Source organism: Macadamia integrifolia, chromosome 9 (assembly GCF_013358625.1).
Source record: "Macadamia integrifolia cultivar HAES 741 chromosome 9, SCU_Mint_v3, whole genome shotgun sequence".
NCBI classification, from domain to species: domain Eukaryota; kingdom Viridiplantae; phylum Streptophyta; class Magnoliopsida; order Proteales; family Proteaceae; genus Macadamia; species Macadamia integrifolia.
In genome coordinates this window covers 405,259-420,806 of record NC_056565.1, presented here as the reverse complement: position 1 = coordinate 420,806, position 15,548 = coordinate 405,259, and the positions used below count along the sequence as shown (strand labels likewise).

Below are 15,548 nucleotides of genomic sequence, written 5' to 3'. Positions count from 1 at the left end.
AAAAAAAAAAAAAAAGGAACAAATGAATGAGAGATGAGGATGAAAGGTGCGGCTTGTTTCATTTGTTTTCTAATTCTATGTTAAAGGAGGAGACAATGGTAAAACTTTGTCCATGTGAATTATTGCGTATGCCCTAAACCTTCATTATTTTAAAGGAAAAAATTAGGAGAGGATCATTTCGGGAATGTTTAATGAGGAAAGAGTATGGATCCACATGGGGAGTGAGGGCATACGCAATAATTCACATATTAGCATTGTGGGTTTTTTTTTCCCAAGAAATATATAACAATGGGTAAATTCTTTTGAGAGTGCCAATTGACTCAGGCAGATAAGTAAAGGCCTTAACTGATTGTAAAGAGGTATTTGGGATTAAATACCATTTTTTTTTCGTTAACCAAGGTGTCCGGGTCATCGTGTGTCTAATCCACACAATCCTCAGTTCGTCCTAATTATATGGGCAAACCCACGTGTGGGTACATAATAAATAAGGAAAACGCATACGTACACTCACACAATGCATACGACATGATTCAATTCCACAATCTTCTCCCTTGGATGCCGACTCTATAAGTCAAAGTTACCACCATTAAGCTATTCTAGTGTTCATGGGATTAAATACCACCTACAAACCCATAGATTTTGAGAGGGAACAAATCGTCACCCACAAATTAAATGACCTTCGGGGTTTAGTGTAGAATCACATACTTTATGGTGGGGAATAGAAGAAAATCCTTTTGTGTCATCTATCGAAAGTAAACTTTAGGGGAATAGAACATCCTTTCTCTGCTGTTGGAAAGTGACTTTTACTTTATCAAAAAAAAAAGTGACTTTTACATAACCTTAAAAAAACAAGGTGACTCTTACCTCGAAATGACTGGCTCTACCCTGTAGGCAAAAACTTCTCCAAAGCAAACTCATCCGAATCAGGCTTATCGCCTAGAGATATATATATATATATATATTGTGGATCTTCCACCGCCCAATCCCAAAGAAAATTAAACGGAAAAAAGGCTAGCTAGTCTAGCAAGAAAAAGGCAAAAAGAGGCTAGCTAGGACAAAAACATATTGATAGTCTAACGATAGAGAATTAAAGATAAAAGATGCTTTAGCTACGAGATCAGCCATAGAGTTCCTTTCCCTCTTCATACTTTATATCAATGATGTTTCAGCCACATAAGCAAATGTTGTCCCAAGTCCAAACGTAATTCACAAAGCAAATAATAAATCTTCTTCGAAAATTGTGACATGAAGATTTTTTTTTTTTTTTTTCTAAGTGTGAAAGCATATTTGCATTTAACCAAAAGAAAAGAAAGAGCATATTTCTACTTTATCCATTTTCTTTTTATTATTATTATAAATAATTTTTAAAAATAGTTTAAGATGCTTCTTGGCTCTCAATACCTCTGGTTAAGACTAAGGCATCGTTTGATAACATTTCTGCTGTTTCTGTTTCTAGAAACAGCAAAAACATCTTTTCACGTTTCTAGAAACAAGAACTGATTTTTTTGTGTTTGATAAACATATTTCTCAAAACGTTTTTTACAGATATAATGCCACTAAAAACCTTAATATTATCATCGGATGCTCAAAAGGGAGAGAAAGTTCAGTTGTCTCTTTTTAGGTTTAAATAGTTGAGAGATTTATCGGGTACAATAACTTTTTTTTTTCTCTCAAATTCGTTTCTAGAAACGACGAAACAAGTCGAACTTGTTTCGTCAAAGTCGTTTCTAGAAAATAAGCATAAATTTTGATTTATGTTTCTAGAAACGAGTGAAACGGAACAACTTTATCAAATGTTTTTTAGGTTGTTTCTCCATTTTTGAAAACAAGAAAACGTAAAAATGACAAAAATGGAACGTTGCCAAACGATGCCTAAGAATCATCTCACTGCCTCTGATTAGACTGAGCTAAACTTTTTGTTTTTTGGCTGTATCTGTGTTCTCTTTGGCGAGATTTTGTAGTCTTTTTCCCTTAATAAATTTCAATTCCATCCTATCCATCAAAAACAGAAGATTCTTCGAGTCTCATCCTCTTTTCCTTTAGGAGTCTATATAAACAAGGAACTCACTCCAATATTCCTACAAAACCCAGAAACCACAAGGAAGGTTACCTAGCTAGCTCTTTCAGATTGTTTTGATTCTGATCGATCGGGTTCAAGATGTTAAAAATGCAGGCACGAGATCGTGTTGATGCCGCTGCATTTTCTGCGGTTTCTGTGAAGGTGGTGCAGGATTCTTGTTCTAAGCCCCTTCCTTCTCCTCCTCCTCCTCCTCCTTCCCCTCTTCCCCAACAGTACTACTCTGGTTCTTCCTTGCTGCTATCTTCAGCATCTGAAACTGCTGGTCTCAAAATTCAGACGGTTACAAATGGTACTCAAACCAATAAGAATTCAGGGAAAATGAGAATTGGAAACATCCGTAGCCAAGCTATTCCAGCTCCCATGGCTCCCACGGCTGCAAGACTGCTATCCCGCCCTATTGACTTTCAGAGTGTCAACGGTGGTGGTGCTACTCAGAACAATGATAATTCTGGAGATATTGAAATAGCTAATTTGGATTGATTGATTGATGCTTAATTTAAGCTATATCAAATCCTCTATTTATAGTTATATGTAAGACGTATCATTCAAAGCTTTGGTGCAAAACGTAATATGTACTGATGATGATGATGATGTACTGCTCCTGTTTTATTTAGTAAATAAAACTGGTACACCACCCAATTTCTTAACTATCTTTGAGGTTGTGAATGCTCTCTTGCAGTGCCACTGAACCCAAACCCCAAATATTTTGAATGAAAAGAGGCCGAGATTTGGTGCATTAAACTTATACGGATTGTGTAGTTTAGTTATTGACTCTTGGGATTTGGCTCCAATTAAACCAAATTACATTTCTATAGATAATATGATTTCTTGGGTTTTGGCTCCAATTGCATTTAATTAAATGCATGAACACAATGGGAAACCTTTCTCATGAACACTCAGCAGTCTCACTGACAAAAATTGATTCAGCTAGCTATTACAAAGGTCTGGATCGTATGGGCTGTTTCAATCTATCCATACCAGTCCTCCTTTGATCTGTCTTTTCTGTTTAAAAGCTTACCTGGTCTTGTTGAGAGTTGATCAATAGCCTAGATATATTAAAGTAGGGTTTGATCAATATCATGTTTGTTAATTATTTCAAGATTTACTCTTCCTGTTAAACAAATTTTTAAATAGAATTGGTTTGTGCTTAATATTTCACTAGATTTAGTTATTTTGCTCAAATTTCTAACCAAAAAGCTGAAATATTTCATTTTTGGATCAGATGTGTATAGTGCCCATCCACTAGAATTCATAATATGTAGACTATAAAACCCAACTTGACCTCAGATTCTGAGGAATTGAGCCAAGCTGCATAAGCAAAAAGAACAGAGAAAGAAGAGAGGTGTGGGGTTAGATTTTGCTCAAATTACTAACCTAAAGGCTGAAATATTGCCCTCTTGGGTACTCAGATGACCTCACCAACTCAAGGATACAGAGGTTCAAGCCTGTAGAACAACTCCTGATTGGTCAATCAACGTGAAGTTTGTAGTTAATAAGGAACTTTTTCTCTCTTATATTTCTGATGTGGGACTAAAGTTTTAGCCAAGAAAAGAACAATAGAATATGAAGAGTTCGAATGCCCACTTGTTTCCATTATCAGAGCCAGTTTTTATCTATCATTCGTATATGTTTAGGTAGGCCAATCAAACCGACTTATTTCGTTTATAATGTATCCATTTCTATGCTTCTTTTCCAGAGTAATACGTCTGAAATTTGGTGTCAAACTTAATCCAACTTTCCAACTTGCACAAGTGAAATGGCATTTAGTGTATTCAGAGGCAATTCTTCCATTATTTTCTTAACAGCCCAATCCAAGAGATTAGAGTCTGTTTGGTACTGGTTCTACTATAGGGATTGCTACCACTGTTGTGAGGATGGTGGTGCCATTTGGGTGCGCATTGCTGAATATAAATTGATGAAGATGGAGGGGTTGTCCAACCTTTAAAGGCTTAGTACTATACTGAACCATGGAAGAAATGCTAAAGGGGAAGAGTTCTCCTTTCTGCATAGAATAGCACACATCTAGTGGGGATCGAATAGAACATCCCTGTTTGCCATCTTGGAAAGTGACTTTCACCTTCAAATGGGCAATGGTTTGTATACCACACATCCACCAACTTTTCCAAAGCCAGATCCTTCATAATTAAATAGTTTATAAGATGCTTCTTGGGTGGAAAAGGTTCTCATCGATCTTTATCTTTTACAAATCTATATAAACAAATGAAGGAGCTCCAATGTTCCTACAAACCCAGGAAACACATAAGGCCAGGCTAGCTAGATAGCTAGCTCTTTCAGATTTGTTTATTGGTACCCCGTGTTTAAGATGTTCAAAGTGCAGCCATTTCCTAGCTTCCATCCACAAGGAGTTGAAGGAGCCTCTGGAACTTACCCGGTTCCTGGGATGTACCTGCAGAATTTTTCTTCTCCTGGTCCTCTTCCTCTTCCTCCTCCTCCTCCTCCTCCTCCTCCTCCTCTTCCCCAACAGTACTACTATGATTCTTCCCCATCGCGTCCTTCAGCATCTGAAACTGGTGGTCTCAAAATTCAGTCGGTTACAAATGGCACTCAAACCAATAAGAATTCAGGGAAATTGAGAATTGGAAACATCCGTAGCCAATCTATTCCAGCTCCAATGGCTCCCACAGCTGCAACACTGCTATCCCGCCCTATTGACTTTCAGAGTGTTGAGGGTGGTGGTACTCAGACCAATGAAAACACTGGAGATATTGATATAGCAAATTGGGGTTGAAGGCTTCAAGCTATGAAATCCTCCATATATACTTATGTAAAACATAAGCTTTGGTGTAACGGGAATTTGTACTGATGTTCTTTTTCTTTAATAGTAAATAAAATTACACCTGAAGTTCTTAAAGTTGAAGGCTATCTTAAGTCCCAGGTTTACCAAATATTCAAAAGGTTAATCTTCAGTAGCACAATATGGCAATTGAAGTGGATAGTTTGACTCCCACTTTTTTGTCCACACTTTTTTATTCTTGTGGTTCAATATTTTGAGGGTACTTATAGGACTTTCACTTTATCAATTCCGTAACCTTCTCTATAAATATTGTAGTTATCAACACATAGTCAATCGTATGCACCTTTACTCTCTCTCACTGGCACTTCAAGTGTGCACACCCATCCCAAACATGAATAGGTCAAGATTACTAATACCAACCCTACAAATCCGCAACACACATCATGATAGCACCGTAACACTCAAAACAACTTCATACACTTCACACATCACTGCTGACACATGGCCGAAGTTGCCAACAAGGCGAACCCAAAAGCAACACTCATCCTCTCCCACTCTCACTCCCACTCCCACTTCCACTCCCTGCAGCACCCCTTTCCACCATCTGACTTCAAAAGCTGCGAGGCCTGAGCCGTAGAGGCTTTTGGGGGGAGAGAGAGAGAGAATATAGCTCATCTTGGGCATTCAATTATGGACGGTTGCCTCCAGTTAAAGCACGTAGTACAAAATCATCTGGATGCATGAAGGAAAATTTACACTTCAGTCTAGTCAGCCCAATGTACTAAAGACAGTTCTTAATTGGGATTAAATTGTTCAAAAAACTTATTTGGGCCAAATATTCTAAAAATGTGTATTGTTAAAATATCTAAAAGGAATTGGAGAATTATTTCTTAGAACAATATATTGTCCCGAACTATAAACGATTGCATAGGAAATGGCGAAGGTTTTGAATTTTTTATTTTATTTTAGAACAATTATGAATGTTTTTAAATAAGAATCTTTCTCTATTAACTCATATTTTTTTCTCTTTCTTTTATCTTATTTATTTTATTTTTATTCTTTTTTTTTTTTTTTTATAAACATCTAATTTCTTTTGACTGAATCTCTCGACAATTGTCATTAAAAAAAAATGTATATATCAACATCAAAACATAATCTTCAATAAATAGCAAATCTTAATGATCTTTTAGTTGCTTTGCTTTAATTTCATTGGCACCATTAAGTAGGGGTTTCAATTCGTGGCCCGACCCAATGAAATCGACCGTTTATAGCCCGGGCCGGCCCGACACGTTTAATAAACGGTCGGTCTCAATTCTGATACTTGGACAGTCGGGCACCCGACCGAGAGTATGTCATGTTGGCGGTCGACCGGGGCTCGGAACTGTCCGAGACCATAGCCGGTCGACCGGTAGAAAGTCCTGATCGACCGATGACTGGCTGGAAGTGCCCCAACGGCTATATTTTGCTTCAACGGCTCTTGGAGGTCTACCGGCTACGATGGCGGTCGACCGATGGTCCCAGAATACGTCCGTTAGAGCCTGATTTCCTACCTAAAATGCTTCACTAAGTTCACCTATAAATACCCAAACCGCTCTTAATTAAATAATTATTAAGAAAGAGCTTTAGGAGCATGTTGGATCAATGCTTTGGATTTTTTGTGATGTTTTTAAATATGTGACTTGGAAGAGAGTAGGTTCCTTGGATCAATCAATACATTTATTGAGATCCATTTGTAGTTATGGCAATCCCACATGAGAGCATTCTCATTGCATTTTCATCCAATCATCTCTTTCCTTAAAATTTTATTTTGCAAAATTAACCATGTTATTGTACATAGCATGGATTATGAAATGTTCAACCAGTTTAAAACAAATAAAAGAATAGCCACAACCAAATTTAGACAATGAAAAATAGGAAACCAAACCCCATCGTCCGTCACGGCGTCGTTGCTCAATAATATTAAAGAAGACCCATTTAAAAACCGGTTACGCCCGTTTAACATTAAACATGTCCGTGGCTCGGTTAAGGCCCGACTAAAACCCGATTAAGGCTTGATTTTAATAGCCCGATTATAGCCCGAGACCGATCGACCGAGTATAAAGTGTACCATGCCCTCACTAACTAAGCCCGATTAGTTAAATGGCCGGACATGGTGCAACATTTAAAAGTCTTCAAGCCCGATTAAACCCGATCGAAACCGGACCAGCCCGACCGGTTGACACCCCTACCATTAAGTACCAAAGGAGATGCTAATGAAAATTGATTCAATTTGTTCTGGAAATTTTCTCTCTGAGCCACCAAATCAACGCCCACACGTGAAGTTTTTACCAATGAGGAGTAGGTGATCAAATCGTCTAATAAGGAGAGAGTGTGGGTTCTAAATTCTCAAGGTGCAAATTGATTCAGCAGGTATGTAAAGACCTTAATTAGCCTTCACCAGGGTAGGGTTTGAGAGGGGAACAAACCGACACCCACTGAAATGCACTCTCCCTTTGCCCATCGGTGGAGGGTACTCATCTCCATCTGATTGTACCCTCTAATCCCATCTCACACCATCCATGGTACAATAATCTCACTTTTGATCTCCCCCTAACTATTTCACATGTAAATTTTTTTTTCCCCAATGTGTAAGTCTATTTCACATGTACGAGAAGCCCCGCAATCCACTAGATGATGGAATCCAAAGGATAAAAAGCTTACTATACTGAACCATGGAAGAAATGCTAGTTACATCCTGGACAGAATGGCACAAATTAGTGGAGAATAGAACATCCTTGTTTTCCTACTTGGCAATTGGCTTTGATACCCCACACATGCTCCAACTTTTCCAAAGCCAGCTCCTTCATATTTTAAGCGATACATATTGTGGATTCTTTGACCGCCCAATCCCAAATTAAGAATGTAAAAGTGAAAACTGGAGAGTGCCACAAAGAGTGGTTTTACTAGAAGTGAGAAAGTATTATCTTTGATTATTGTTTTTTCGTCTTGGTTCTTCACTTCTTGTCAAGAATAGTTTAAAATTAAGATGCTTCTTGGGTGGGAAATGCCGAAATGGTCTCATCTTCTCTTTTAGAAGTCTATATAAACAAATGAAGTAGCTCCAATATTCCTACAAACCAAGGAACCACATAAGGAAGGAAGGCTAGCTAGTTCTTTCAGATTTAGTTTGGTAGCCGGGTTAAGTTAAAGATGGGGCAGCAGGCTTCTTCTCCTTCTACTCCAGCATCTGAAAATGGCCGCCGTGTTCAGACACTTCAAGATGGTACTCAAACCAATACGAATAAAGGGAAAGTGAGACTGGATAATGTGGGCACCCAAGCTAATCCAGATGTGGCTGCCAAAGCGCTAGCCCGCCCTCTTGACTTTCAGTGTGTTAAAGGTAAAGGTGACCAGAAAAATGAAAACAATGGAGATCTTGAAATAGGAAATTATGGCTGAGACTGAAGGCTTGTTGAAGCTATATGAAATCCTCCATATTCATGTAAGACATATCTTTCAGAGCTTTGGTGTTAACAGAATTTGTACTAATGTACTTTTTCTGTTTTATTAAATAAATTATAGCTCTGAAGTTCTTAAGGTTTAAGTTCTCTTTGGTATGATTTATATTTACATTTATAATCTAGTTATGAATAAACATGTTTAGAAATATGTTATATGCCATTAATAATAGTTGTTTGGTTACTATAAGGAAAAAAAAATATATATATATATATATATATATATAGTAGAATGAGTAATTAATGAATTTGGAAGCTCTACTTCTAATTCTTATGTTCTTTGCATAATTTTATCAAACATGCGAGATGCATTGCATGCTCAATGGCTTGGAAGACACTTCTAAGAATTCAGCTACCAACCTAAAATGTTACAATTTTCTGTAATGCAATTGATCATCTGTAAAAATTTATATTTTATATTCGGCAAAATCCCAAACCCAAACCCAAACCCACGGTTATAATAGCTGGCCCCAAATTCATAATTTCATGGTTGAAACTCCTGAAAAATCAAGTTGCACAAATGGAGATGCCCATAATCCTAGCAAACCAAGAATTTAGTACAATACCAATCCCAGATCTGCCATATCGATTAATTTTGCCTTCACTTTCACAAAAAATAGAGCATTTTTCACAAGAAAATAGACTTTTTTTTATTTATTTAATTTAACCCTGTTCCCACTTTCCTCACTGACCTCGTTTCATGGATGGGGCACCTCTATATATTTTATTTATTTATTATTTTATATATATATATATATATTTATTAGTTTTTAACGATGGGTTTCTCCGTGGCCTACCTCAATCGAAACTAAGGTAAGACACTCATGGATCTGAACAAAGCACAGCCTGAGTACAGCTGATTTATATTATTTTACTTTCCTCGCAATCTTCGCATCAATATATCATAGTATTTATTCTTAACCATGAAATTAAGAGGAGTCCACCACAATGTTTGAGAATAAGTTTGGAGAAAATAGCAGAGGGCACCGCTCACTCTCCAATTCCATCAGTCCTGATTCCTGATGGTTCAAGTAAAAACAATATAGTGATTTATCCTCAGGCTGCTAAATCACAATTAAAGGATGAGTTACTTAAATACCACCACTTCGAACACTGCACTAGAATTAAAAACAGAATTCTGACGAGAATTCCCTGTACAATAAATGCACTGAAAGCTTCTTCTTTTCAGAACAAAATCAGGGAGTGGCGAGTGGACAATGCTAATGGTATCTCTTTCACAACTTTTGGGGACCTATCAATTAAAGGGATTTTAAAAAGAATGCCATCAATTTTCCACAGCCGATGAACATAGTAATTGGATTATCAAAAATCACTATACCTCAAAACATTATGAGAACACAAATCAAAGCACAACTAAAACACCAAATATGGAGTGATATGATAATGCATAATGGAAGGTAGAGACAAACGTGAGAGACACAAGGATTTGATGAGTACCCTGCAAAAGTACTCAATAATCTTCACCTTCCTCTTCATCATCAACACCCTCAGCTCCAACTTCCTCATAGTCTTTCTCAAGCGCAGCCAAATCCTCACGAGCTTCTGAGAACTCCCCTTCCTCCATACCCTCACCAACATACCAATGGACAAATGCCCGCTTGGAATACATAAGATCAAATTTGTGGTCAATGCGAGAGAACACCTCAGCCACAGCTGTGTTGTTGCTTATCATGCACACTGCACGCTGCACCTTGGCTAGGTCACCCCCAGGGACCACTGTCGGAGGTTGATAGTTTATCCCGCACTTGAAGCCCGTAGGACACCTACAAATCCACCCAACAGGCATCATTAGATTCTAGATGGAAAGTTCATACAATGTTTTTACAAACAAGAATAAAATTAAGATATTCAGACTCTCCTTTCGCTGATCAAGTATTTTCATTTACCGCCTAATAGAATGCAGAAGATTGTATTCTGAGGATTACATGTCTGTTTCAACAGTGAGCCCAGGTGACCTCACTGCAAGGATATGATAATCTCACCCATTCTAAATTCTACCCCATTTACGGGCATGGACAATCATACTTCGTCCATGTTTAAAACTAGTCCTTCAATTTACTATTCCACAAGCAACTAGGTATTAGCAAAATTTGCCAGCACCCTTGCATGACCTATCCCAAGCTAGTCAAGGTGGTGTTGCATCAGGTTTGCCGATTGCACTACCTTTTACCAAACTATTTGAACATGAATCCGGACAATTCCTTTTTTAAGTACAATCCCAAGCAGTTGGAATAAGATTTAGATTAGTTGGGTTTGAGTAGAAAGAGATGCTCAGAACTTACCAATCCACAAACTGAACAGTCCGCTTGGTCTTGATGGTTGCAACAGCAGCATTAACATCCTTGGGAACAACATCTCCACGGTACATCAAACAGCAGGCCATGTATTTCCCATGCCTTGGGTCACATTTGGCCATCATGCTTGAAGGCTCAAACACAGCATTTGTAATCTCAGGAATCGATAGCTGTTCATGGTATGCTTTCTCAGCTGAGATGACGGGAGCATAAGAGGACAGCATGAAATGTATTCGGGGGTATGGTACAAGGTTGGTCTGAAATTCTGTAACATCCACATTAATAGCTCCGTCAAACCTCAAGGAAGTAGTCAAAGATGAAATGACCTGAGATATTAAGCGGTTCAAGTTGGTGTAAGTTGGCCTCTCTATGTCTAGGGATCTCCGGCAAATATCATAAATTGCTTCGTTGTCCAAAAGCACAGACACATCTGTATGTTCCAGGAGGGAATGAGTGGAGAGCACACTGTTATAAGGCTCCACAACTGCTGTAGAGACCTGTTATTCGGGGTAATCAAACCAATCAGAGTTAAACAAATAGAGAACCCAAGCTTAACTATACAGATGTGTCAAACAGAAGTAGAATCTTAACTAGACACAGAGAAAGGATGGATAGTCAACTCTGAGTAGAAGATATATTGTCGGTATAAATCAGAAGTTACCTGGGGAGAAGGATAGATAGTGAACCCAAGCTTTGACTTCTTCCCGTAATCCACAGACAATCGTTCTAACAACAAAGAACCCAAACCAGAACCAGTGCCACCACCTACAGCACTAAATACCAGAAACCCTTGCAAACCAGTGCAGTTGTCAGCCAATTTCCTCACTCGGTCGAGGCATAGATCTACAATTTCCTTCCCCACTGCAGCACATAACATCAAAATAATTTAGTCAAAGAAGCAGACACTGTGAAAGGATCAAAGCCGAACTAGAGATGCAATTAACCAGTGTAATGTCCTCTGGCAAAATTATTAGCAGCATCTTCCTTCCCAGAAATCAGTTGCTCCGGGTGAAAAAGCTGCCTGTAGGACCCAGTCCTAACTTCATCAATGACAGTGGGTTCCAAATCAACAAATATAGCTCTTGGTACATGCCTGCCAGAACCAGTCTCACTGAAGAAGGTATTAAACGCATCACGAGCAACACCAATTGTATTATCACTGCAAGGGCAAAAAGCCAGTTAGAATCCCACTGCGAGTCTGTTTTCCTCAATCAAATTTCGAATATAGTTTCACAAGAGACATGTCCTGTTTGTGACAATTGAAACTCTACAGGTTAACCCAAAGAAAGACCAATGCAGAGGAGGTCACTGCTACTTAGATGCCAACAAATATAGGGCATTTCACATAGAACAAATACTTTTACACATAACAGCAATTGACAGAATCTTCGTATTCTTGAACAAGCAAAAAATATTTAACTTTACAGGCTAAATGATGGAGGAAACAAGATGAACATATGACAAAATCTACAGTTTGGACTTTTTTTGGGTACAGATTAAAATATACACAGTTTGAACATTTGATTATTGATGATCGTAGATCCCATTTTTTTTTTTTGTGGGGGGGGGGGAGGGGAGTGAGTAGGAATTAAAATCACTGCCAACCAAACAAATCACTATACAAACGACAAAATGAAAGGAGGAAAAGAGGAAAGATTATAAAAAAAAATTAACACCTCATCAATAACAGCAAAAGCAACCGACTCTTAAATCACACAAAAAAAGGGCAACAATAGATCAGATAAAGCATTTGACACTACATTCATGGTCCCTAAATGGAGTGAACAAGCAAGTTCTGCACGGTCACCACATAAACGAAAACTAGAAAGTCCTAAACTAATCCAGCTCCAAATACACATCAATATCCATGAACAAGAGGAATACTGACCACTCTTAACATAAGGAATGTAAACAATCACAATAAAAATATTTATTTTAGACAATGCAGTAGAATCACATCAGAATATAACATTTTTTTAATCAAAAAGATTATACATCCCAAACAAATATGACTAGAAATTGATCAAAAATTCCATTCAATTTCAAGGATAGACAGCATGTGCGACTATAAACCAAAAGGTTCTGATTCAAAGTTCAAACTATCTTTGATGCTCAAGACTTTGACAGATGTAATAACAGGGGGGGGTGTTTCATTTGAAGTCCTCCTTAACCTTCCAGATCACAGGAAATGATCAAGACCCTTCTCAACCATAAACCACTAATATCCATTTTTAACCTATCTGGAATATCCAAAAACAGGAATTTTTTAAACAAATACAATGTGGAATTTTCAACGTGTATGCCTGACCACATTTAGAATTGTGGTTGCAATTCAAGCAAACAACCAATCCAAAGCAGAAGTTAGAGTCAGAAAATTATGCGAGGAGCTAATGAGTATAACAGTTTACCCTTAAATTGTAGTGTTCACTTAGGCTACGTTTGGCATGCTTCCTGAGACAAAAATGTACTCTAGCAATGAAAAAATACTGTTTGGTGGTATACAATTACATTCTCAAACCTGGACTGCATCCAATAATGAGGCTCATACTGGAATGCATCGAGAAGCCCATTCTGCATTCTCATTCTGTAACTAGACATCACACGACTAGCATACAATGACTACCGAGTCCAAGGCTTCTCTTGGTATGGAAATGAGAAGACACTTTTTAAATGCCGATCAGAATTCGACCCCTCTTGGGAATCAAACAAGGAGCTCTTCCTCTACAGCCAACGGCGACGGAGAATGGAGGGTATTGGTCGTGTCACTTCCTCTGTCATACAACTAGGTTTCTTTGAGTGGCCTCCTGCTTTGGGACAAATGGTGTTGAATGCGTCTGGGAGCTCTCAAAATATACTACTGTTGGAGGGAAAGAGAAGCGTAAACACACATAGAAGCAGAGAGAGAAAGAGAGAGAGAGAGAGAGAGGAAGAAAGAAAGAGAGACCAAAACACTCCCCTGTTTCTAAATAGTCTTCTTAAGCAAAGACACAAACAATGGCATGCTGGATAGGTCATATTAATGACCAAGAAAACTCTAGAGAAGAAGCAAGCTTCAACACTCTCCAATACAACAGAGCCATCATATTATGGGGAGGGTAAAGAGAATCCAATGCAAAGTGGCCTTGCACTCCCTTTTTTCATCAAAAGCCATTAGCTTCCCCAACCTATCGCTGGCTTTTGGAATTTGACATTAGGGAGTGTATTCACATCATCCTCATCCTAACCTGATTCGTCTATGAATTGAGAAATCATTCCATCTTCATGGCCCCAAAGTTATTAAGGATCATATAAAGAGGCTACCGAGTTCAATGCTAGCTATTTTCCTCTGGAACCTCACCGTTAACATTGAAGATATTGTCCATAAGTCATTGGATGAAATGCTGGTTTTTGAGTGAGTATCATAAAATCAAGAATGCGCTTTAACCAACCAGATATTCAAACGAAATTCTCGTTCTAGGTTGAGAATGGGAATGCACATTATCAGGATGAGAATGCATACCAAACATGACCTCATATAAAAATGCAATCCTTTCAAATAAAGACGAAGATTGAAAGCAAAGCAGAATCCAACAAAACCTAGTGCAAAATCAAATGTACACATCAAAAATAACAACGGGATAACAACAAACGCAAGCGTAGGAGAGATCTCAACAGAATATGCAGATATAGCAGAGAACCAAGAACAAAAGGAGAAACAAAAGCACTTATGAACCAAAGATCTAATTAAAAAAAAATGGGCGGGATCCTATGTAGTGTGCTAGTGAAATATCTAAAAAGCATTTCCAAAATGAGATCTGGAAGAAATTTCTATAAACTTAAAAAAATAAATAAAAAACAAATCCAACTTAATGCTGTTTCATAAGGATCGGTGAGGACAAGAAACCGAACAGCTTCCCCATTCTTCCTAAAATTCACATTCATAGACAAAACAAGGAGGAAGAATTCAAAACCCATGGCACACAACTGTCAATCAAGCACAATGCCTTTCCATCTCGACAGAAATAGAACCAAAAAAATGAGAAAGAAAATTTTCAGAAAAATATCTTAGCAAATGACATACCTAGGCATCACTCCATCATGATGAATTCCATGCTCCAGGCAATAAAGCTCCCAGCAAGAATTCCCAACCTGAATCCCAGCTTGTCCGATATGAATGCTTATGATCTCTCTCATCTCTCCGGATCCAATCCAAGTAGAAAAACCTAAAATTCTCACGCCTCTCTACTCATCTATTCCCCTCTCTTTTTATCTCCCTCCCTTTATAGAGAAAGAATGTATGTTCCTACCGACAAGAAGGAAACAGTGAAAAAAGGTTGGGAACCCGGATCGATGGAGGGGGAGAGGGGGATGCCCTGGCTTTGATCCGAAGACTTAATAACTACATTTCATAAATAATTGGAGTCCGGAAAGAGGGCTCGCGCAGGGCCCGCTAGCCCAGGCCCCCAGCTCCCCATTTTGGCGCTGAACCGCTTGTAGGTCATACTGATCCATCGGTTGTCACTGTCGTGGGTTGATTCATAATTACAGAACTACCCTTCACATTTAAATAGTAAGACACAAATGTCACCATTACGAGGGGCGGAGACGAAGTGTGGGGTTAGTGATTAGTCTTGTATACCTATAGGGCCATGAAGGTAACAAAACGAGGCTTGCCTGGTAATACCAGCGAGGCAAAAACACCACCCAAGGATTTTGATTTTTGAACTTTTTCCGGAATAATGGAGACCCCAATTCCCATAATTCGTACGTTGCTCCATTGCGGTCTTACTGGTCACGAATTGAAATTTGAAAATATCCTCTTAACGAAACGGAGGTAAGACTATCCATATTATGACTTTTCTCAAATCTAGGGGTGGTCCCAACTCACCTTAGCTTATCTTTAGCCTGAATTCTATCTAACC

General features: G+C 38.3%; 1 protein-coding gene across 1 annotated transcript; it reads right to left on the bottom strand.

The window, feature by feature from the left end:
- Window positions 1–9,621: 9,621 nt before the first annotated feature.
- LOC122089134 (tubulin alpha-5 chain-like) lies at window positions 9,622–14,985 on the bottom strand. The gene is made up of 5 exons (XM_042658632.1): window positions 14,708–14,985; window positions 11,592–11,806; window positions 11,309–11,508; window positions 10,636–11,144; window positions 9,622–10,116 (listed from the first exon to the last, which is right to left on the bottom strand). Exons 1-5 carry the CDS (start codon window positions 14,818–14,820, stop codon window positions 9,804–9,806), a joined length of 1,350 nt encoding a protein of 449 aa, XP_042514566.1. The 5' UTR covers window positions 14,821–14,985; the 3' UTR covers window positions 9,622–9,803.
- Window positions 14,986–15,548: the final 563 nt, after the last annotated feature.

Coding starts and splice junctions, on each gene's coding strand:
- LOC122089134 (XM_042658632.1), bottom strand. CDS start 14,820: ATGAGAGAGATCATAAGCATTCATATCGGACAAGCTGGGATTCAGGTT. Junction 11,807..14,707: donor CATGATGGAGTGATGCCTAG/GTATGTCATTTG, acceptor TTGCCCTTGCAG/TGATAATACAATTGGTGTTG. Junction 11,145..11,308: donor CTATCTATCCTTCTCCCCAG/GTAACTTCTGAT, acceptor CCCGAATAACAG/GTCTCTACAGCAGTTGTGGA.